The following is a 25,579-nucleotide window of genomic DNA, read 5'->3' as shown; positions in this document are numbered from 1 at the left end:
GCCATCAGTGGTTCAACTGTAATGTTATGAAGCGACGAGAATACTTTTTGTACGCAAAGAAAACAAATATAATTTTTTCAACAATTCGTCTCCTCTGCATCTCTCCATATCACCGTAGCGCCATTTTGGATAATATGAGCTAAACGCAATCAGCGTACGCTCTTTTGTGTCAGCTGCGCTGCACGGATGCACTGTTTTCATTCAAATCAAAGTGTAAAAGTGTAAAGTAGAAAATGTATCCTTGTGTCGCGGCTGACACAGAATAGCATATGCATCTTTCGTTCAGTGGATGTTCTCCAAAATGGTGCTACAGTGATGCAGAGAGACACAGAGGAGACAAATTGTTGAATAAAGTAGTTATTTTTGTTTTCTTCGCATACAAAAAGTATTCTCGTCGCTTCATAAAATTCAGATTGAACCACTGATGGCAGATGGACTATTCTGATGATGTCTTTCATACTTTTCTGGACCTTGACAGTGCAATTTACTTGGCAGTCAATGGGACAGTCACAAGCCTCCCGGTTTTCATCCAAAATATCTTAAATTGTGTTCCGAAGATAAACAAAGCTTTTAAAGATTTAGAAAAACATGTGGGGTACGTGATTAATGACAAAATGTTCATTTTTGGGGTGGAGTAACACTTTAATTACTTAATAATATTGAACATTATAATCTCTAGGTGCAGTCATGACTTCTTGATGATAATAATAAGTAATGATAATTTACTAAATACAAGGGGTGTGAGAAGGATTCGTAAGCTAAAACAATAATTTTTTTAAACTAATCATAAATGGGAGGTTGGTACATGTAAATTGTAATTGTGCGTATACATTAGAATCCTTACCAAACCTATACTATGTGAATTTAAGATGGATTTTCCAGACAACCAGAATACAGGTGAATTGCAGGAGCTAGGTGAGGAAAAAAAAGACATTATTCAGCTTTGAAACAGCAAGCGGTATGAGTCAATGTCTGAACTTATGTTCTTTCTCATAACTAATATGTGGGAGAGGCAGCAGCGGCCCAGAATCAATGAAGGACAATATTCAGTGGAACACAGTGTTCAGTTTTACAAGATGCTTGACAGCAGTAATATACTTTATTGTGAGATGAGCTGAACTGTGAACCACCAGTAGTACAAAGCATTTTAATAACATAAAACCATCTGAGGTTGAATGATGACATACATCATAAAAAAAAACACATAAAAAAAAACAAAAAAAAAACATCATTTTAATTTGTTTGAGACAAAACTGTTCCCAGAAGTCCCGGCAAGTAGTGTGTTCACTTATGCATTACAATACATTTTTTAAGTCATTAATTTATTGTTAATTTAGGTTACTTTATGGTAAAGTGATTCCTGCATGTCAACTCATCAAACATTGGTTATCCTTTACAGTTGAGTGATTCACAAATGCTGTACAAATCAGTAGGAATGGATCATTAAAAGGAACCAGATCAAAACATCATAACAACGTAACACTAAATTACAACTGCATACACAGTATCAAGCATAGTAACAAAGTATAAATAGCTAGTCAAACACAGCTGTACCAGCTTTTGCCACAAAATTAACAACTGCCAAATACTCTACAACCACAACCTCATTTGTATAAAGAGACAACAATGAAGAAGTCAAAGAAAAGCCACTTCCTTTCTCAAACCCAAACAACTCTCCCATCAAAAGGCATCTACGTGTACTCGTACAAGTGAAGGCTTTATACTAAGAACATGACAGAACCAAGGAGGAGAGTTAAATCCCTCCAATTGGCACAGCACTGTGAAATGTGATGCCCATTCAGGTTTCATTGCTTCACCTCAGCTGATGATCAGAGGCAGATTAGGAACTGCCTGTCGCCAGCCTCCACAAATCAGCATTAGCACCAACATTTTCCTCACTGAACGGATACGTTTCTACATTAATGTAATACAGTCGAAATAACTTAATTCTGGGAGCATTTACAGAAGCATGACTGTGGAAATTCTTTGTGGGTCAATAAACAAATGCCTTTAGCTTTCAAGTCTTTGGTCAGGGGTAAATCCTCAATGACTGGCTCCTTTCTCAAGAGACTTCCTGAAAGCTTCTCATATAAGAGAAAACGGTTTTGAATGGTATATTGCTATCAATGTTATGTTGGAAAAAATTCCATACCAGGTTATGGAGGTCAAGCAAGTCAACAAGTTTTGTGTTCAAACACCTTAAGCACCTCAAGATGGTTTACCAACCCAAACCAGCTTGACCAAGATGGTCTATCAACCAAATCTGGGCCACATTTGCTACTCATAAATCAACTAAATGACCATAAAAGACAAGATTCGTCCAACTAGAAGTCGTGTAAATCCAGCTACTAATGATTAGACTTCATTCTGATCTTCGGTTTTGGGGTAAAGGGTAATTAAGAGGCCAAAAGAAGCAATTTCCTGATCATAATGAAAAGTATCAATACAAAAAATAAAAATATTGAAGGTACCCACCTTTCTTGTGTTGAGGGCTACCACTTGATCTCGGAGTGGGTGTCACAGGGGACTTTGGAATGACGTCTGGCTGTTTAGGGGTAGTTGATTTCCTTGCAGTGTCCATCTTTGTAGGCGTGCTAGCTTCAAGGCCTGATTCAGTTTTTGAAGGGGTGATGACTTCCTCTGAGCTGGGATCACTGGGATTGGTTTCTGGAACAGCTGGGGGATCTAAGATAGAAGACGAAAAAAGTGACAAACGTCAACCGAGAGATGAAGACCAGTCGAACTTCATTCCAAAGCTCGAGTGTATGTGTCTTCTAGATGTGTGATTACACAGAAGAGTCATTCACAGTTACATTCCACAGAGATTAAATCCAGATCGATTTCTTTTCGATTAGCACACATGATCCATGACAGAATGTTTCAGTACAGCAAAGATTAAATGAGTTAAAGTCACGCCCCAGGCAACTCAATATGAACCTTAACTGCAATCAAATTAATTGATTTTTGGTAGTTTGAAGGATTGCTCTGTTGACACAAGAAAATAATGGTGACCTTGCCACCTTCCACTCCCCTCAAGAACACTGATTTAGTAGAAAGACAGTCTTCTTTACTGTTCATCAGAAACTCTAGACTAAACCATTTACTTTCTGCAAGAGGAAAACATTCCAACGTCTGCCAACTCATAGACATTAGATGACCACGCAAGTGCCAAAAGTTTCATTTTCATGCCCTGGAATAAATATTGAATAAATAACTAACATTAAGTGCTATGCACTGTAAAAATTGCTTCAGTGGCACATATTTACCAAAAAAAGGTGCAACCAACATTCTGCATCTTTAATTATATTTAAAAGAATCACAATATATTAAATCACAATCATGGGACATCATTTACTCTCTCAAAGCTGATCATTGTTGTTGTTCATTGTTGTGACTTCCTGATCAAAATCCAACTAAAGCTAAATTTGAGGATCTAAAGATTCCCACGCCTACTGATAAGCGTGTTGCTTACCTGGATGTTTTAACAGACTAAAGCTATAAAAATCTAAAATTTTATCCAAGAAAATGAGCAAGAACACGAGATTCTGGATTTCTGAGATCTTAAAGCCATGATGTCAGGTCGAGACAGTCCACACACACAAGGAGGCGGTCCAACAGATATCCTGTTTTTCACCGATAAAAGAGTGACCTGGGTTAGAGTCCGATTTGATGTTGGCCAACATTACAGACTCAATAAAGTGTCTATCTATAAACACACACAGAAAGACAGACAGAAGTCGGAGTAAGGCGTGGCAATATAGCTTTAAAAAGAACATGCAATATTTTTCAACCTTTTGATGATATTAAATAATTATTTTTATTGTTTATTATTATTATTATTTTTGGTGCCAATTAGATTTGAAATATGTTAAGCAAAAAATAAAGCACAGTACAAAAGATGATTAAGGCAAACGAACACAAGGACTAAACACAATAATTTTTATTATGCACTAATTTAACAAAACATAACAAATGCCGGAGTCCAAAACTACTGTTGTTTATGACTAAAACATTTATGACGAATATGCCAGCAACTTTCAGGAAGTAAACAAAACAACTGAATCATTGAATCAAAGCTCTGAATCAATACAATTGACTTTAAATTGAAATTGAAATTATTGAAATTATTTAAATTTAGCAACTAAGTACTGAGGTTAAAATCAGAGACATCTAATGTCTTTAGAAAACTTAAAGGTCAAACTTGAAAAGATGTGATTTTGTTATATAAAATATAAACATCACAAATATACCATGGGTTTTCAACAAATCATTATGCTCCAGACATACTACACCATATAGAGTAGAAATCAGCTTGTCTAGTAAATATGAAAAAATCCTGTATTTACTCAGAGGCTGTGTTTTCTCCACCTCAACAACTCTATTCAGCTGCTGTGAGGTGGAAGAGTTTTTCTAAAAAAAAAAAAAAAAAAATTCTGCAGTGGACTGTTTTGTCCCTGGGATAATGAGAATCGATGGTATGGCAATGAATGAATAATGTTTTGGGAGTTTTACAGTGACTAATATTTGGAGTTTTTTCAGCTCAGGGTCTGCTTTAGCCCTCAGTTGTGCTTAAGGCGAGATTTACTCATTCTGATCCACCCGGAATCCCTTTTCCTCTCTGTCCAGGGACAAACCAAGTAAACGCTGCCATGCATTGCATTATTCATGGTGAGCTAAAAATACCATTACCACCAGACATACATGAAATGATAATAAAGACATTAAGCATGAGAAAAGATCTGGGTTGCATGCATAAATGTTGAGTTTTAAAGTAGTAGTAACTAAGAGTACAGCCATTAGGGGAAATTCTGTAACGTGACTGCTGATTTCTGTTGCATTACGCATTTGCTTGGTACTCATTATTATCATATCTGAAAATAGACTGATACTATAGCAGTGCACCATGATGTCAATCAAGCAGGCAACTGACACATACAAAGAAAGAAATATTAGAAGCAATGCATCCAGTCACCAGCATAGATGTAAAGTGTATTTAATAATCAATGAATTAATCAAATGGATTTAAAGGTGCTGTATGTAGGATTGACACAGAGTGGTTGAACTAGGTATTGCAGTCCAAATTCAAAATATCGGAGAAGGTTTTTTTCTCCCGGCCCCTCCTCCTCAGACTTGACGCACACGCAGGTTGCCAAATTGATGACACAAAGAGCACACTTGATGATGAATAAAATGAAATATGCTGTGTTTTCCGCCAACTGGCAACCCTGGGTGCCATACAGTTGGGTAAACTGGCAGTGGGCGGGGCTAAAACAGGCAAATATGTTAATATGTTTTCATGTTAAGACAAAATCTGCCATTTTAACAGTATAGAGACATGAACAATACAATAAAAAAAAAACAGTGATCTTTAAAAATTAAAAAACAAAACTCCTAAAACGTTCTACTTAAAGCACCTCTGTCACTCTTTTTCAAGGAAAACATGCCATTACGCTGCCCTAAAACCAAAGAAAACCAGTTAAATGAAGAGCGCAGAGCAGTCTCACCAAAAAGGGTGCACTGATCCTGAAGGGTATAGTGCTTGAGCAATGCTCTTTTTCAAATATGGAAATGAGACAAACAGGGAGCCGGAAGTGGGAGCAAGTAGTGACCGTTAAATCAGAGATCGGAAGATGTGAGTGGGGGGTTGGGGGAGAACAGAAGAACTGGGAGGCCGACTGAGAATGGATCTGCATCTCATTAGAGGCCTGATGAATTACCTCATCCTCAACCCCCCGGCCCCTCGCTCCTCACCCCGGATGGATGATGTAAGCAGGCAGGGCGCCTCTTCTGCGGGGAAGTGTGAGGGAGAGGAGCAGACTCACTGGAAGCCCAGAGTAAACACCAGCTGCTGGGATAGAGCCAAAGAGACAGAGAGAGAGACTGTGAACTGTAATGGTGCTCTAAAGTTCTGACTGTCTGGACTTTGCTAAAATGTGATGCGTCAAAACAAATTTACTTAAACCCCTCAGATTCAAGCTTGAGGTGCCAACAAGTGCACTGTATGACTGTGTGAACTATATGTGTATGTGTGTGTGCGTGTATATCTGTGCGTGTATATGTGCATGTGTATATTCTTAAAACTAATTATTTATCATTAATCATTTTATATAGGTATATTTATTACATACATACATTTACATATATACATGCATATATAATGTGTTTTTATATATAAATTCCCTGTAACATAACAGAAATGCTAAATAATGTCACTGTTCAAGAAACTTTATATTACTGCAACAGAATAAATTATGATTCAAGTAGTTTATATAATAAATAATGAATAACCATGTGGTAATGTCTGCTCTTGGACAATCTAGTGAATCAAATACACTAGACAAGAAAAATAGAGCATTTCTCATCTCATTTTTATATTTATTTATTTTTTATTGGAATTTGAAGGGATGCAAATCTAAAGAAAAAGTGCAAAAGATGATCATAAAGTCTGGCGCCGTGAAAAAACTGATGTAACATTTGAGTTAAACTCAAAACACTTAGCAGTTAAACTAACAATACAAATCATAGTTCTGAGTGTGGATTCAGATTAAAGCCACTGCAAAACAGCCAATATGTGCACATCTGTTGAACCAAACATCAATTAAATTCTATCAATGTGACAAGATGTGATGTTGCTTGACAAACGTAAACAACTCTGTTGTGCAATGACAATGATATTATTTACCATTCAGAGACAACTTTCTTTGCTAAATAGCAGTATCCCTCTTCACAACCACAGACACAATGAGATAGGATGACTGCGTGTGGTTTGAACTCAACAGAACGTCCCTTGGGTCTGTAACCACAATACCCCTGCATGTTTTCCTCTAAAGGGCGATCTTCAGAGGAAGTAACAAGGCCATATATGGTAGGGCTTCACACGGATGAAGTTCACGGCTGACATGCAGCGGTGGATGCCATTCATAACTTCCTGCTCTGTCATGATGCAAGCTGTCATCCTTGGTGACTAGTGCAGTTTGTTAAGCATTCAAAGACTTTTCTCATACGAGAGCAACCAATTTCAGTACAAATTAACATACCTCATACACTATCGTTTGATTAATTTAATGCATTTTTGCTGAATAAAAGTATTAACGTCTTTCAATAAAAGAATAAAATAAAAATAAACAAACCGGTCCCCTACAACCTTGAGAACCAGTATGATTTTGGTAGAAAAAAGAAATCAGAAAAATCTTCAACTAGTTAATTTTAAGGCTGGGACACACCAAGCCGACCACCGGCCATTGGCCAACGTCGGGCCGACGGCGAGCAACAGTCGGGCTAGTTTGTTTGTTGTGTTCCGCACGTCGGCTCTCGTCGGGCTCATGTCGGCGGCAGTTTGCCAGATTCAGGCCGCCGGGACCGTCGGTGCGAGTGAGAGCTCTGATTGGATGTTCAGTTTAGCGAACGAGTCAGTGCCCGAGAATTGAAGTGAAAGTGATAAAGTACAGGTCCTTCTCAAAAAATTAGCATATTGTGAAAAAGTTCATTATTTTGCATAATGTAATGATAAAAATTAAACTTTGATATATTTTAGATTCATTGCACACCAACTGAAATATTTCAGGTCTTTTATTGTTTTAATACTGATGATTTTGGCATACAGCTCATTCCTATCTCAAAAAATTAGCATATTTCATCCGACCAATAAAAGAAAAGTGTTTTTAATACAAAAAAAAGTCAACCTTCAAATAATTATGTTCAGTTATGCACTCAATACTTGGTCGGGAATCCTTTTGCAGAAATGACTGCTTCAATGCGGCGTGGCATGGAGGCAATCAGCCTGTGGCACTGCTGAGGTGTTATGGTGGCCCAGGATGCTTTGATAGCGGCCTTAAGCTCATCCAGAGTGTTGGGTCTTGCGTCTCTCAACTTTCTCTTCACAATATCCCACAGATTCTCTATGGGGTTCAGGTCAGGAGAGTTGGCAGGCCAATTGAGCACAGTAATACCATGGTCAATAAACCATTTACCAGTGGTTTTGGCACTGTGAGCAGGTGCCAGGTCGTGCTGAAAAACGAAATCTTCATCTCCATAAAGCTTTTCAGCAGATGGAAGCATGAAGTGCTCCAAAATCTCCTGATAGCTAGCTGCACTGACCCTGCCCTTGATAAAACACAGTGGACCAACACCAGCAGCTGACATGTCACCCCAGACCATCACTGACTGTGGGTACTTGACACTAGACTTCAGGCATTTTGGCATTTCCTTCTCCCCAGTCTTCCTCCAGACTCTGGCACCTTGATTTCCGAATGACATGCAAAATTTGCTTTCATCCGAAAAAAGTACTTTGGACCACTGAGCAACAGTCCAGTGCTGCTTCTCTGTAGCCCAGGTCAGGCGCTTCTGCCGCTGTTTCTGGTTCAAAAGCACACGCCTGTGCACGGTGGCTCTGGATGTTTCTACTCCAGACTCAGTCCACTGCTTCCGCAGGTCCCCCAAGGTCTGGAATCGGTCCCTCTCCACAATCTTCCTCAGGGTCCGGTCACCTCTTCTCGTTGTGCAGCGTTTTTTGCCACACTTTTTCCTTCCCACAGACTTCCCACTGAGGTGCCTTGATACAGCACTCTGGGAACAGCCTATTCGTTCAGAAATTTCTTTCTGTGTCTTACCCTCTCACTTGAGGGTGTCAATGATGGCCTTCTGGACAGCAGTCAGGTCGGCAGTCTTACCCATGATTGCGGTTTTGAGTAATGAACCATGCTGTGAGTTTTTAAAATCCTCAGGAATCTTTTACAGGTGTTTAGAGTTAATTAGTTGATTCAGATGATTAGGTTAATAGCTCGTTTAGAGAACCTTTTCATGATATGCTAATTTTTTGAGATAGGAATTTTGGGTTTTCATGAGCTGTATGCTAAAATCATCAGTATTAAAACAATAAAAGACCTGAAATATTTCAGTTGGTGTGCAATGAATCTAAAATATATGAAAGTTTAATTTTTATCATTACATTATGGAAAATAATGAACTTTTTCACAATATGCAAATTTTTTGAGAAGGACCTGTATGTAAATGAAGGTGGTACAGACAAAAGGCTTTAAATGTTACGTGATCTTCCCCAATTATTTTAATACGTGAAATGAATAAAGTTATCAACGTTACTGATATTCAAAACGGTAAGCAAGCACTGCTTTCTTTACGTTGCATATATCTGCGTTTATCTCGTATATCTTTGTTTCGGTTTATCTTTTTGAATGACGAATGTGTAGGCTACTATTGATAGCTGCTGAAATAGACAGTTAATTCCTCACTTGCATGCGCAGAACAAAGATGTTAGTTTGCTGTCGGACGTAGCCTGTCGGTGTGTTCTAGCGCAGCTTTTTGGTCCGACGTTGCTGACGAGAGGCGACAACACCGTCTGCTTTCGTCGTCGCTAGTTCTTTGAAGTCGGCTTGGTGTGTCCTGGCCTTTAAACCATCAATTCAAGACAGTCTGGAGATTCTGCTAAACTCTGTGTTTGGATTTCCAACTCCACCCAACAATCATCAGCAGAAGCCAAATTATGGGATCCACAAACACACCAACCTCAGCACTAAAGCACTTACATGTACTGTGAACGCACTCACAATATGAGCAGGGGAAAACCAGAGCCAAGAGCAAGATCTGCAAACTGAGAGCTAAACTATTACATGGGAAATTAAAAACACTAGGCCTTAGACAAACATTTAGAAATTTGATCAAATCATGGAAGTAGTCAATATTCAACCTCAACATGTGGAGACTATTTTGGTTTGGCCAACAAAATGGTCATATGGTTTGAATCGATTGTTAATTTTATGTACTGCTAGCATCTGTATCTAGCTAATGTAACCAGTCTGATTTGATGGCTGAAACAAAATATATCAACAATCAAATGTCGATCTGAGGTTAAGTCGGCGTCATCATAAAAGCTTGACATCTCCATTAGTGGTTTCTAACTAATTCCACCACATTAAGATCTGAGTTTGAATGTATCTTCTGTGTGTAGATCTGAATAACATCATCTTTATAACTTACTGACATTTTTACTTTGTGCTTCATCAAGACTTTACAATCCAGATCTGCATGCATCATGTTTCATTTTTCTTCAAAAAAAAAAAAAAATTAAGAAAGTTTGGAATGCATAATATACAGCAGTAGTATATTGGTTGTCTGGCACATATTAAATATTTTAATTTATTTCTGTTGGTCAATGAATATATATACATACACACACACACACACACACACACACACACACACACACACACACACACACACACACATATATATATATGCTGATATTGGATATTTAATTATACATGCCCATTCCCCCATTTTTACATTTAAATTCACTTAAAAGTATTATCTACTACTTTTTAAATTGAATGTAATAACAAAATGTGTCTGAACAAAATAGTACAAAACGTAATTCTGACCATAACATGAAAATAATTATCTGCTACTCCGTATTGGCCATAATTTGAACATTTGTGCATCCCTATAGAAATAACATAATGAAACCAGCATGTGAGAAAACAAAACAAAAATGCTCAATTGAAACTCAGATCATTGTCATTTAGTTGCGTCAGATGGACTCTAACATTACAGCACACATCAGCTGACTGTCACTGCATTCCGACTTCTCCATGATATGATCTTCACACCTCCAGCCCTCTCAGAAGAAACAGACTGTAAATCCAGCCTTTGATGACATACAGCAGGGCTCAAAGTGCAGTACAGCTGTTATGGACTAAAACTAGGAAACATCCAGACATCAAAACACGAGATTCCCACATAGGGAGAGTAAAACAGGCAAAGGAGTGACAGGGTTCCCGCCCTAATTTTTATTTATTTTTTGATAATCTGTTTCACTCAGACATACATCATCTCAATCTTTCCCAAAGTAGACAGGACCTATACTTGTATATCTTTTACCTACATAGAAAAAAAGCTTGCTAACTATAAATATGGCTGCCTTAAACTTTGGTCAAACTGTATTGAAATCAATTTGCAAATACAGTATGTGGTGTATAGAGTTGCTGCCTCAAAACAGTCACTCATGAGGGTCCATTTTTAGATAGGACTTTGTCTTAAAAGGTGCTTAGACAGCAAAACAGCTCACTAAGCTAATGTTTTGGTTGACGATGTAACTAACATGCACAAATCCACAACCAACACATTCATAAAGGGCTTAAAACTGTGAAGACTCTAAACACTGAACACGTGATCTGCTTCATCTTCTGCATCTTAACATCTGAGACTAATGAAGTGTGTAGTGAAGAACCAACTAATACACACAAGTGCTTTAGAGCACTCAGAAGAGCTCATTAAAATCAGGAACATGTAAAGTTCAATTCATTAATAGATAACCAGTATTAAAAGGCCTTTAAAAAAACATCTTAAACCTAAGCTACTTTTCTGGTTTTAGGTGGTCTGAAAGTCAGTTTTCTAAGGGGTTTCGGCACTTTATGTTGATCAGGCTGAGAGACCAGCTCAAAACAACCTACATGTAAGACCGGCAAACTAGCTTAGGATAGTTTACAATAAAATTTTTCAGCAAGGATAGAATAAGAGTCAACTTTTTTCTAGTGGTTCCTAGTTTCTCACATTCTCCATTTCCCAGAATTCCTTGCATAATCAACAATAAAGCTTTTCCCATCTTAAAGGGATACTCCACCCCAAAATGAAAATTTTACCCCCATGTCATTCCAAACCCGTAAAAGCTGCGTTCATCTTCGGAACACAATTTAAGATATTTTGGATGAAAAACTGGAGGCCTGTGACTGTCCCATGGACTGCTAAGTAAGTAACAGTGTCAAGGTCCATAAAACGTATGAAAGTCGTCATCAGAATACTCCATCTGCCATCAAACGTGCACTCTGGGTTATATGAAGCGACGGGAAAACTTTTTGTAAGTATTTTGTTAGTATTCTGATGATGACTTTCATACCTTTTATGGACCTTGACACTGTTATTTACTTGGCAGTCTATGGGACAGTCACAGGGCTCCAGGTTTTCATCCAAAATATCTTAAATTGTGTTCCGAAGACGAACAGAGCTTTTACGGGTTTGGAACGACATGGGGGTAAGTGATTCATGACAAAATTTTCATTTTGGGGTGGAGTATCCCTTTAAAGCTATCTAAGCGATCTCTCCCACCCGAAACTTTTCTGATTGGCTAACATAAGGGATAATTTTTTGCTTATACTACGGGGCCGTTGAATGCTTGAATCTGATTGGGTAACGAACGTTCTGAGGTGTGCAATTATTTTCTGGGAAACGCACGACGAACGTAGTTCCAGGCTCTTGACCGCATTACAGTTCCATATCACTTTGCATAGTAAAACTATAATAACGGTCAAGCAGTTTGCACAAAAAGGTGTTGTCAGTGCTGCCCTGACGATTTTATCAGTTAGCCTAAACAGTGTAGCAACTGAAAGGCTACACATGACATTTCTCACTAGCAATGTAATAACAGTGCTGTTTAGAGATGCTGCAGCAGAAGGGTGTTTATAGCTGCACAGAGGTACGTCACACAATCTCTCTCTCTTTCTCTCTCTCTCTGTCGCTCTCGCTCGCTTTCTAATAACTTCAGTAATAACTGCATTAGAATGCTATCAATGTCTCAAGCCTCCATTACCAGCTTTAAAACGACGTTTTGGTACTAGCAAAAGAGGCACTGAATGAGTTGCGGTAGAATAGCAATTTAAGTACAAAAACCGGACGAATCCCTTTAAATAAATCATCAGATCAATGTCTTGAGGTGTGGTAACCGTAGTATAAGCGGGCCAAAAATTCAACGGCCTGTCGTCAATTATTCCTTACTTAGAAGTGTCACAGAGACAAATGTGATTTTTCAAGAAACCCATTTCAGCGCACTCTGTCAGAATAATAGTGACCCTTTATATGTGGCCTTCCAACAGCAATTAACAGTTCAGTCCATCATGTTCTTTTAAAAAGAACAAAGACTTCAGTGTAATGGAGAAAGATGGTGGCAGTGCATTTGGTGTGTGTCCTTTGACATATTCTGGTGCGGATGGATGCCTTTATCCTAATAGGGACAACGGAAACACGCTGTCCTGCAAGCGCTTCATGTCTGTGATCATGTTCAGGACTGTGATTCACACCATCTGTGTGCTACACGGGAAAGAAGACCCGACGTGATTCCATCTGTATGCAAGCATGAGCTCTGGAATCTTGTCACACTGTTCCTACCCTGTCAGCTCTCTCTTCCTTCATCTCTCTCTCACTCCTCAGCTGAACAGAAGACACACATTCAGTGAGGAATGTTTAGCATTCCTAGCTCTCAGTGGCCACACCAGAAAACACAGCGCCTGCTGTAAATGACAAATATGAATGTTGTATCCGTACTAAGATAGCTTAATGTCTGTCCATATTACAAGACCAACATCAAAATGATGAACATCAATATCTTAAGTTTTAAAAGGACAATTCACCAAAAATAAACAAACAAAAAAATTAAGCTATTATTCACTCTTGATCTTCTAATAATCATCTAATTAATCTTCCGATAAACACGAAGAATGATTTTCTCATGAAAGCACAGAGATATATAGGATGGACCTCAAGCTCTTCAGTGAATAATGACTTTGACTTTTTTCACCCAGAAAGGAAACTCACACTCATGCTGTTCCAAACTTGCATGACAATGTTTTTGTGGAAAAACAAAATAATAAACTGGGGGGGTTGGCTATGTAATATTGTTTTTGACCCCAATGACTTACATTGTGGACAAAATCAAACATTCTTCAAACATTCTTTTATGTTTTGCTGAAGAAAAAAAGCCGTAAAGGTTTGTATGAAGGGGTATGATGGGGGAAAAAATACAAGAGATGAGAGGAAAAACTATTTTAATGCTTTGTGTTCTCTCATTAAAAAAATTACTTTTGCTAGGGAACGCAAAATGCTTCGAGTCAGTTCAAGTTTCTGCAGGAACTATTTTTAATAATCTATTTTTACTTTTTTCCCCTTAGCATCTCCATAGGTTTGGAATGACATTAAGGTGAATAAATAATGACAGAATGTTCATTTTGGGTGAACTATAATTACTTTTCCCAACCAATGCAAACTTTTGTATGCATTGTGGGAAGAAAAATGAATACACAGTATAAACCATAGGTGACGTGCAATATTTTTGAGGTCATGTAAATTGGATTATCAAGAGTCAAGCCTTCCTATTATGAACAAAGAAATTTAGAAAGAATCTGGAGTACAGTGTGTGACCTGCAAAATCCTTTTTTCTTCACATTTCCTTACCATTTTCTGGGTCTGACAAAATTCAATTCTTCCAAGAGGATTAATTACTCCAGAGACACATTTTCTAGGCCAGATTTGATGCAGTAGAGAGAACCGCATCTATTTCTCAGGCTGAATGTGCTTCAGTTACCACTGGTGCATGTGTGTGTGTGTGTGTGTTTGAATATTGAAGCTTGGAGTTAGGATTTATAAAATTGGATCATTTGATTGTTAAAAGCTAATTAACACAATCTCCTGCAGGCTGTCGACAATCATTTTAAAACATCTGTATGAAGCCAAGGTAAAATTTCCCACCACTTCAAAAAAGGAACTAATTAATCTGCCAATTGCCTAATGGGATACCATGTTATCTTATTTTTGTGTACAGTATATTTTCCAAAGTTGTGGTTTCTTCATCCTGTTACAAAGTCATTTGTTGTCATCCCAAAAATGGGGTCCTTTGCTGTTACATAAGAGCCTGTTGGTTCAGGGTTTTGAAACAATGATATTGTTCCACAGGCGTGACAGAGAGGGGTGTGTGTATAAGAATGTGTGATGGGGGTTGCTACATGTTACACAACAGAAACCGGCCCCTGTGTCAGTCTGACAAACTCTTTAGCCTCAACAGAACTGACATGAACTGACAATATTTATGATGCATAATAAAAAAAAAAAAAAAAACATATAATGTCATGGATCATGCTTCCAAATAAAACACTTTTTTGTGCAATAGCCTGAACATATTATTCTATTTTTCTTTTCTGGAAGGTATAACTCAAAATGACATTTAGCCACACTGCAAAAGATTTTTGATATTTTATTAACATAGACTTGTTTATATAGAATGCTATTAAGCAGACTGAATTGCCCAGAACTGCTAAATGACATATTCTGACAAATATACTATTTCAAACGGATATCCATTTACTAACAGCAACCAACATTTATTGATCACAATAAAAACTGGCACATTCTCAGCAACAAGAGCACACAGACTTTGACATGTTTAATGTTCTGTTGAAACCTGAACACCATGGTGCTTGGATTATCATGAATAAAAAAAAGTCAACACTGCTTTAATATAAAACATTGCTGAAAACAGTTCTCTTTGCACTTTATTTACTTTCAAAATAGTACATTGTCCTGAAATAACGATAGGCTCATTAATCAGACAATATTTGGTCCAAAATGTGAGATATTTTTCCCCAAATCTTGCTATTTGTATAAATAAATATGTAAAATAAGCATTTATTTAAACATTTCTTTCAGTCAGTAATTAGTATATTTTAAATTAAATATCAACATCATTGTGATTAGACAGCAGTCAACCACTCATTTCAATTCTTAGTTAACTTTCAATCTATAAACAAACCAACTAAAGGAGGAAAATGGGTCATTAAAGTGCCAATTTATTAGTGTTCAGTGAAGATTATGAATCTTAATGATTCAAGCACACTAGAGACTGATTCTCAGGTTAGCAAAGGGAGAATATAAGGAAAGACAGCCAAACAGTGCAGACAGCTGGGGGTGTAAAACGAAAGGCGGGGGGAAGCGAGCAGCACTCGTGCCTGAATGCAGATCTAAAGAAAAGAGAGATTAGAAGATGCTCTTCAAAAGTCCTGACAGGGCAGAACTCAACAGAGCAGACCTCGTCAGACTGAAAACACCTCAGCTCCCATTCAGGGCAAGCTATTAACATTGAGAACTTAAATTTACTTTCTGTTTTCTCTCAAACAATTGAATAATGGGCTCCTTGGTGTGCGCTAGCATGCAACGCGTCTTGTTTTGTATTTGGCACAAAACGAAAGGACAACGAAAGGTGATTAATCAGTCTAAAGGCACAAACTGAGCCTTTCTATGAAGGATGAAAAGAAAGTTAATGAGTAACAGTCGACAGTGAATGAAGTCCTCAAAAACATAAAAGCAGCATCTTGTTCAGGTTCTGAGAAAGAAACAAGTCCATTTTGGGACAAAATGTTCAGTTTGGAAGTTTTGCAAGTGACTAAACTGTATAGTCTTTAAGTGTTTTAACAAAGTCTCAAGGATATTTACTCATAGTAATGGTCCTCATACAGAGAGCAGTCACTATGACAAGAAATCTGCAACAAATGAATGACAAAGTCCAATTACTTCTGAATGGCTTCTAGTAAACATAATCACCAACCCCCGCAAAACACTGCAGAGTATCAAAAATACCACAATTTGATGAAGAACAGGATCTGGATTGTTCCCCTCCAGCAAGAAGCCAAAAGAAAGCACAAAAAGGAAGCAACACCTCATGATGCTGCAGGAGGGCTCCATGTTACATAACAAACCCTCCTAATCAGCAGCAACAGCCAAACCCCAAGACATAAAGATCCACTCTGTCTTCTCAGCAGATCCATTAAATCACTGCAATTTGAGCTGAGAAATAGATCAGCTGTCATGTTACTATATATTAATGCTTATCAGGACATGCATAATTGCAGGGTGTATCCTAACTCAGTGTTACCAGGGAATGTACCATCCAAATCACTTTGAAGATCATATGCTTCTATTTATTGGGCGACTATATGGTGTCACTGCCAGGATGATGTAGACTAGAAATCACTTGCATACGACCAGAAGTGTTTGATGATGAATCAGTCATAGGGATCAATTGAAATTCGTCTTTAATCATTTTACTGCAAGAGTGATGTCACAGAAACGGGGCGATGCATTGCAATCAAGCGTCACAATAGGCTAATCCGTAACATCCGCAGATAATGACAACAAAACATCATGCTTGCAAGCAGATCATCGCTGGATAAGTAATAGCTAGTACTGTGAAACATTATGAATACGTCATATACCGAATTCGTTGTCCATTCAGCCTGAATGGATTGTGAAATTCCCGCGTGAATATCTCATGATTGAGATTGAATCACTGTAACACGTCATGTATGCCCCCATGAACACGTCATATCTTGGATCAAGAGATGCTAGCTTCTAGGGATGGTTTGAAATAATACACACAAATTCAATATAAATAAGTGTGTGTCTACAATACAAAGTTACATAAGTGACGTAAATACATATTAAATGAATGAATATGTAACGTTATTTATTTAATGCAAAATATAAACCACTATAGAACAGCGAAAGCCCTAGCATTATTTAATTTAATTTATTATTATTATTTTAAATTTGATAAACTAGCTTCAGGATGCGCAACTTAACTGCACACCTTGTTAAAGTTTATCTTAAATAATAGTATATATATGGTTCCTACGATTCGATTATATTGAACGTATTTTGTCGGTGGAAGGTAACTTAAATGCTTCTCTATTCTACTGACTACGTTACGTTATTCATATACCAATCATAAATTAGGAATGAAAATACTGATTTATTAAGGAAACATAAACGCCGACTTACGTGGTTCTGAGGGAGTCAACTGATTTATGCCCGGCTGTGTGTCAACATCCATGTTTGTCGTTAAATCATACGGATTTTCCTCTCTAAAATGCATTCATTCCTTTCGTGAGACAGGGAGAAACTTTCTTCGATCGCTCCGGGTTTCCGCAGGCACACGAAACCGATCCCTGTTTCTGCTCTGCTCACAAAAATCCCCAAACCAATCAACTGAAAGGTCTTGGGAAAATATTATGGATACGACTGATGCATGAAGAGCCCGCGATTAAAGTCCAATCATAAAACTGTAGATTTGTCCCGGCCTGCTGGAGCGGTGAGACTGAATAAACTTTCTGACACACAGCGGACGCGGTCTCTGTGTGCTCCCTCTGCCGCTCTGAAGGTGATGGCATGCGGCTCATTGTAAGCCGACGACCGTCCCAACTCGGCCTCCAGTGTGGAATGTACCACATTTTACGTAGGGGTGGATCGAAAAAATAAAGGAATCACTTTACCGGGGATGGGGAAACTACAGAATTGTCAAAAATACGTAGGACATATCTACTGTGTCTTTTTTATTTTTAAAAGCTCGCATATTTTATATAACCTACTGTTACCTATTTTACCTGTCCAACCTGTTTTACATTAGAAGGTTCCGTCTGCTTGCGTCTCCAAAATGTTGCGTGTATGTGATTCGGTGGACTAAATTTCATTTAGAAAAATGCCATAACGACTATTCAAAATTATGTTTTTTTTTTCTCTCTCTCTTCTCTGAGCCTATATCACCTTTTCCCCTTACAAATAAATATGTGTAAAAAATGAAACCACCAATGAAATCAAAATTGGAGTTTTGTGCCTTTTGTCCACACGTGTTAGCATAGAGATCATGTGTATGTTTTATGTTAAAAAGGTCACTTTTACCTACTTACTTTATATATATATATATATATATATATATATATATATATATATATATATATATATATATATATATATATATATATATATATATATGCTTTCTCTTCCTGGCAACAGAGCAAAAATATTGATGACTCATCCTGCACTGGCTTATTTTATCCAATCAAATGCTTGCTAACATGAGAATGTCCCTCCCTTAATACAACCTACAAAGGCAAGTAGCAAATAATCATTTAGACCTTCAAAATCCAGTCCTGTTTCAAAAGGAAACATATAAATGCAGTATAGAAATTGGTGTTTGTAATACATATTTTTATTTAAGTTTTTGTTGTTATGATGGTGTAGATTAGATAACATATAGCCTAGGCCTATTAAAATTTCATAACATGATGTCACAATCATATTTCAAAATAAATCAGTTTCTTATTCAAACAAAAAGTATAATGTTTAGTTCAACATGACGTAATATATCCTGAGGGGCAAAACAATGATAACGGGGAAAAAAAGGTGTTTTGCCGAATCTTATGAATTAAGAAGCTGCTTGCCACCTGTAGAGTGCAGCTGGCATCTGTTCAAGAGAGGATAAGAGTGGACGCTATAGGGAAGGGGGGGGGGGTTGGTTTAGGAGTGAAATCGGGAGGTGCAAATGGCACACTTGAGAGGAGACATCCCGTCCCCCGAAAAGACCAGTGGGGCTCCTTTGTGCAGCTGTTGGCCTGTATTAACACAAACCCCCCCAAGAGCCACCTGTCACTGCAACTGGACAGAGTGGTTTGGGGGAGTTAGAAACTTGGAGACAGGAACCCCAATAATCAATCAATCTATCTATCTATCTATCTATCTATCTATCTATCTATCTATCTATCTATCTATCTATCTATCTATCTATCTATCTATCTATCTATCTATCTATCTATCTATCTATCTATCTATCTATCTATCTATCTATGTTTTAAATGTCAAGGTTTTTAAAACTTTCAAACAGGGGTAGCAAACGTTTTGTCTTGACAAACTTTGCTTAAATTAGTCTTGTGAATTTAAAGAATTTAAATTCTGCTTCCTCACATTCAAAATTAAACTGCTATCTCCATTCAACTTCACCGAATTGGATTTTAAACAACTTTTCTAAATTTAATGTTAAATGCCACACAACCCTTTTCTATTTATATGGAAAGCATCATCTCTATACTATTGCCAATAATTACAGTCTGAAAAGACCTCATTCTAAAGCTGACTCATCCTGCAAAGCTTTAGATGTGAATATTAATATGAAAAGATACAAAAATTAACCAAAAATCTGGATAAAAGCGTCTGCTAAATGACTAAATAAATCCCTTTATTCAGTGACCTTATGTTCTTCACGTGCACTGTTTAAGCAGGACACTAATGTAAAAAAGAATTACTCAAAAGCTTCCTTATGAGTTGAAAATGAAGAATGAATGATGTGTGACAAAGCAGAAAATAGTCCAGATTTGCTTTATTGAGGACAGTTTTGTGATTACGCTGGTAATGTAAATACAAACAGCATTTCATTATGGAAAATGTGTGAACTAAAGATGTGAACACACACACACACACACACACACACACACACACACACACACACACACACACACACACACACACACACACGCACACATACACAGAATATTTATGTCTCTGTGGGTGTACACAAACTTTAACACATACTGGGCAATATTTTCTAATGGCTTTGTTGAATTTGATAGCTGAATAGAGGCTGAACTGTGAGGGACATCCAACCACGGAGTAAACAGGACACAATAGAGCTCTAATATGATCAAATCAAAATTAGAAATGGAAATTAGACTGAGTGAGAAGCCTGAGAAATATGGTTTAAGTATTTTTATTGTCAAGAGACGAACATGTGATAAAAGAAATCTTTAATAAATGTTTTTTTATGTTTCTGTTTCATGTGTTTTTGTGGATAATGTTCCACACCCAAAGAGTCACTTATGTTGCATGTGATTCAAACTTAGCTGAAAATATTCTGTTTATACTGTATACTGATATATTTCAATGCTAATTTGTTCTCATGCCTCCTAAAAATAAGAAAATTGTTAAAGTATCTAAACAATACAGTTCAATTGTTATTTGACATCTAGCAGTTTGTTCCATTGCAACCCATTTTGGACACTGGGCTTAAAACTTTAGTTTTATATGCTTGGCGAGGCTCAGGTTCAATAGAGTCAGTCTGGAGAAGCCTGTCCATTGTCCTGCAGAACCCAAGGGTCAGCATCTCTGCATGGTCAGGGTCATCAGTGGCCCCTTAATGAAATCACAATAACAGGAATGCCCAGAATGCACCCAGATAGACCTTCAGTCTTTCATAAGTGTGTTTCTATGTGAGGAACGTAGTATCAGCCAACTTTAGATTAGAGTTAGTGAGAGAATGACGCATTGAGAAGAAGCCTGGGCAGTCTCATCTGTTCATTGTTTGAAACATTTCTGCTAAAGTCTGTCCTGCCTTGTAGAGTTCAGATGGGAAGCAACAGGATGGGGTTGACAGATCATAAATAAAACAATGTTGTGTCAAATGAATCAGGCTACTTTGTTTATTAGAGATCATAATGCGCAGCAGAACGAGGAACCAGTTAGTCAGCATGCTGTGTCATTTGTCTGAAATAATTGTCTCCAGTTAGCCACAGTTCTGGTGTAATGTTGCATGACATTAGATATTATAAGTGAGGTAATGTAAACCAATATTAAACAATGTCACAATGGGAATGTGTGTTGCAAGTTTAAATAAGGTTGGGAGATGTTCTTTGTAAAATGTGGGCGAAGACAACCACAAAGTTGTTTCTATTAAACTTATTTAAACAATACAAAGTTATGATTATCACAAAGGGGTTTTCTATTATGTAAAATGATATTAAGGTAAATATTTATAAATGTGCCTCACAAAATGAGGTCACTTGTTGGATGAAATGTCATAATGAGGCAACAACCAACATAAATATAATTTTTGCATGTGAAACACCTACTGAGTAACCATTTGCATTTAGCTGAAATAAAATGTAGAAATTCAAGTGAGTTCCACTTATATGTTACAAGTATGAATATGTAACAAATGTATGTGATAAAGTTTTAATCATTCATCTGAAAATTGCATTGTTTTTTGTGCATTTTTAACTGCTGCTGTCCCCTGCATCATATCATCTACAGGATCACTTTATTTCTTTTTTTTATGTGGTTGAGGTTTTAGCAGATTATGTCCTAATTGTATTGGGGAGGGGGGGGAGGTTGGGGGTGTTTTATCTTTCTGAGATTTCTTATCAGGATTGCATTTAAAGCTGTGTCCACACAGGCTATTTGACTCACTAAAGTTAGTAGAATAATATCTGGAGTTACTTTAATGTTTATTTATTTTTTAGATTAGATGCAACTTTATTGTCATTGTGCAGAGTACAAAGCGCATAAAATACAGAAGCATTGCTGTAGTGGAATTTGGAGATTCGGTTATGTGATTTGTCAGTTATTACAAAATAATCAAAATACATAACTTTTACATGCATGACACACTTATCAAAAAATAAATAAATAAATAAAAAATAATAATAATCAAAAGATATAAGTGCCATATTTTATATGTTCTGCAAAAACTCTTGCCCCAGGTATACTTTAAGAAAAGTTTATAAAAATGTGGCCCAATGTACCATGGTTAATATAAAGGAATTTTCTATATTGATTTTCTACAGATGTTTTACCTGTATTTTCAATTAAGGAATTGCAATGTGTTTTGTTGTGTTTTATAGTTAAAGGAAATGTGAGTAAACTTAATGGGGAAAGTACTGTTAATTTTCTGCAAAGACATTATCTCTTTTTTTCAGATTATTTTTTTCTTACAGAATAGGGGTTCATTTTACCTGTTTCATGATCTTAAACTTTCATCATTAAACAAAATTAGCCAAAAAATAAATAAATAAATGCATATGTCCATATGCATACAATTGCATTTTGTTTTTACCACAAATATGAAAATGCAAAAGATTTTCACGCCTCCCCACACTTCACCTCTGGACCCCTTTCCAAAGCCATGGATTGAACCTTGCACTGCAGAAACCACAGCCCCCCCTTTTGCCCTTCTACACCTTCACGTGGCCCCCACCCCCTACTCCACCATCCAAAGATCCGCCCAAAGACCCTTACATTACCATGACAAACATTGTACTTAGTGAGAAGATAAAGAGAGAATGAAAAGGGGACAGAGTGGGTGAATGGCCCACTGTGACCCTACTGGACCAGTTTAAAAGCTTAAATTCCTCTTTAAAATGTCCTTCACTGTTGAAAAATTGCCTATTGGTACATTTGAATGACAGCGTTTTTAAAAAGAATTTAATTGTTGCCGCCTTGCAAGAAACCTTTATGCAGTGAGTACCTTCCTTGCAGTAGATACAGCTGTGGTATAAATAAGCTTTCCACTGATGTATGGTTTGTTAGGATAGGAACAATATCTAGCTGATTTGAAAAGCTGAAATCTGAGGGTCCAAAAAAATCATAATGTTGAGAAAATCACCTTTAAAGTTGTCCAAATGAAGTTCTTAGCAATGCATATTACTAATCAAAAATTAAGTTTTGATATATTTACAGTAGGAAATTTATGAAATATTTTTCATGGAACATGATCTTTACATAATATCCAGATTTTTGGGATAAAAGAAAAGTTGATAATTTTGACCCATACAATGTGTTTTTGGCTAGTGCTACAACCTGTGCTACTTATGACTGGTTTTGTGGTCCAGGGTCACATATGCTCTGGAACAAGTCTTTACGATTATGACTGCATACACAAACACGACTTCACGAGTGAAGAAGAATAGTGACCGAAACCCTGAAACTTTCTCTTCTCTCCTTCAGTAAAAAATATCACTGATTTTTTTTCAGAATTCATTGCATAATTCCATGTCAAATGAGTATCTAACAGTTATTATCCATTCACCAAATGTCAATCCTTCATATAATGTGGACCACAGCACAGTTTCAGAAAACTTGAGGCTGTAGAGCAGTGATAAGACAGCTTTATTCAAAATGGTGGAAAATCTCATTGAGGAAAAAGAACATCCTCCTTCTAACAGAATGAAATTAGTCCGAAAGCCATAATCCCTGTACAGAATTCCCTATTTAATGGATCGCATGCACCACCAGTCTTCACAAGGACACAGATAAAGAGGTCTTGACAGGAAAAAAAAAAGAACAGAATGAGCTCAATAACATACACAGAAAAAAAGAACAGGAAGGAAGAAGCAAATCCTGTTCAGTTAACATCAAAATCTCTGGCCAAAGCAGTGACATCTGCTCCACCTGCTGAAAAGCACCACTAGCTATGGAGAGCCCTGGACTATAAACAGATTTCAAGGGCAAGCTATGCTCTGCTAGTCATTGCTCTTGCCAAGTCATTAAAAAGCAATTGATGTATAATCAATATACGGCAAACTGAAATTCAACTAGCGTTGTTTGCTGCAATGGGATTTAAAGCAAAATGACAGACAACAAAAAGTTTTGAATTAGGTTCAAAATTATTTCAAAATCTGTATTATTATATATTACAGCAACAAATATGCTGACAACTTCCCGGTTATTTGTCATGCCAGTTAAGGCTGGAATACACAACTTCTGTACAGATTTTTTGCTCCGATTTGCAGTCTGGAAGATAAGGTCTCTCCTCCAGAGCCAGCAGATTTTAGGCAGTCAAGAGTTGGATATCTGACCATTGAATCCATCCAGTCGAATGAACATGTTTGATTTTGTGCTGATTTTAGAACATGTTTTGTTTTAATGTGTCTTGTATCGCTTGCATCTCAGAAAAAAAATATATTAAAGCTGTCACAGGGGTGGTATCCTTTCTACAGGTACACCTTTTTACCTTTTGAAAGTGTACTGTCCCAGTGACAGCTTTTGTACCTTTTTTTCTCGGAGAGCATAATGTGTGATCAGCCCAGTTTTAATAAAGAACCATTTACAAAGTCTGCAAGCGTATTATGTGTACAATCTGTCCAGATTTTAAAATATGTGTAATTTATTCCAGCCTTTTATTGAAAAAAATGCAAGGTATGCCTCATTGACTGACTAGAGAAGCCCATCCCACTGATTAGCTCATATCCTTTATGATAAATTGGGTGATTAAAACCTTCATGTTCTTGCTTGATCATCGAAGTGGTTGACTGCACCAAAAAAGGTGCAAACAGCCACAGACATATCAGGGAAAAGAAGGAAGTTTCCATGTGGTAAACTGATCCTCAACCAGGAGGCAGCAGTCTGAGGATGATGTAATAGCTGTTGCTAAGGCAACATAAACAGTTCAGAAACATGGAAGGAAGCACAGCTGGAACTGTTAGATCAGCTTCAGCGCATGGCATCACTTCTTCCAAACATGACTGTGAGCCACCCATCTACCAAACCCACACTTGACACACACTTTGTATTGCAAGTAAGGACTGAAACACATCTCTGAGGAATGTGAATAACGTCAGTGAGATTTAACAATGGAAAATGATGTTACTGATGCTTGTGTGCGCAGACGTTTTGGTCTCTCATAAAATGATATATTTACATGTTCATAAAGTATTCAGATACTGCACCTCTGCAGCAGCCTCTACATATACAACTAAAATAACATAATTTGAGAAATGAAATGCACAGTCGTCCAGATAGATAATGTGGACGTAAGAAAGCTTGTCAAAAATCTGGCTTCATTAAATATGCATCAAGAACAAAAAGTGAATTGCTAATACGGTTACTCGGATGTTTAGCAGGTATTGTCCGTCTATCACTGTGTGGCTGGGTTTGCATATACTGTAATATCATATATGACAAGATCATTACCAACATCTTTCCTCCGGCATAAAAAAAATCAAACAAACAATAGTTGACATTAAATACATTTTTGGAAAGTTGACGTCCTGTCCGGTGCAATATACTATACTCCATATTAAAATATTTTTAACAACATTTACTAATTAATTATTCTCTTGTAGCTATTATTATTTCACATGAATTGAAGAATTACTTGGAATATTCGGTGTTCAAAATTGCATTTATAGCAAAGGACCATTCAAAA

At 37.1% G+C, this 25,579-nt stretch overlaps 1 protein-coding gene across 6 annotated transcripts in view; it reads right to left on the bottom strand.

Annotated features, from left to right (window-relative positions):
- LOC109092119 (MAP7 domain-containing protein 1-like) overlaps positions 1 to 18,013 on the bottom strand; it is a 38,493-nt gene extending 20,480 nt beyond the window's left edge. For 5 of the 6 annotated variants that reach the window (XM_042741393.1, XM_042741394.1, XM_042741396.1 and 2 more), the window contains exons 1-2: positions 17,611 to 18,013; positions 2,476 to 2,685 (exon numbers count right to left, since the gene is read on the bottom strand). In XM_042741393.1, the coding sequence (XP_042597327.1) occupies positions 2,476 to 2,685; positions 17,611 to 17,704 (304 nt within the window). In that variant the 5' untranslated portion in view covers positions 17,705 to 18,013. Of the gene's footprint in view, positions 1 to 2,475; positions 2,686 to 3,472; positions 3,625 to 17,610 lie in introns of those variants that run through there. The other variant, XM_042741398.1, reaches the window with a different exon arrangement.
- Between the last annotated feature and the right edge of the window lie 7,566 nt (positions 18,014 to 25,579).

This window comes from Cyprinus carpio, chromosome B16, assembly GCF_018340385.1.
Source record: "Cyprinus carpio isolate SPL01 chromosome B16, ASM1834038v1, whole genome shotgun sequence".
NCBI classification, from domain to species: domain Eukaryota; kingdom Metazoa; phylum Chordata; class Actinopteri; order Cypriniformes; family Cyprinidae; genus Cyprinus; species Cyprinus carpio.
This window is presented reverse-complemented; position numbering and strand designations above follow the sequence as displayed.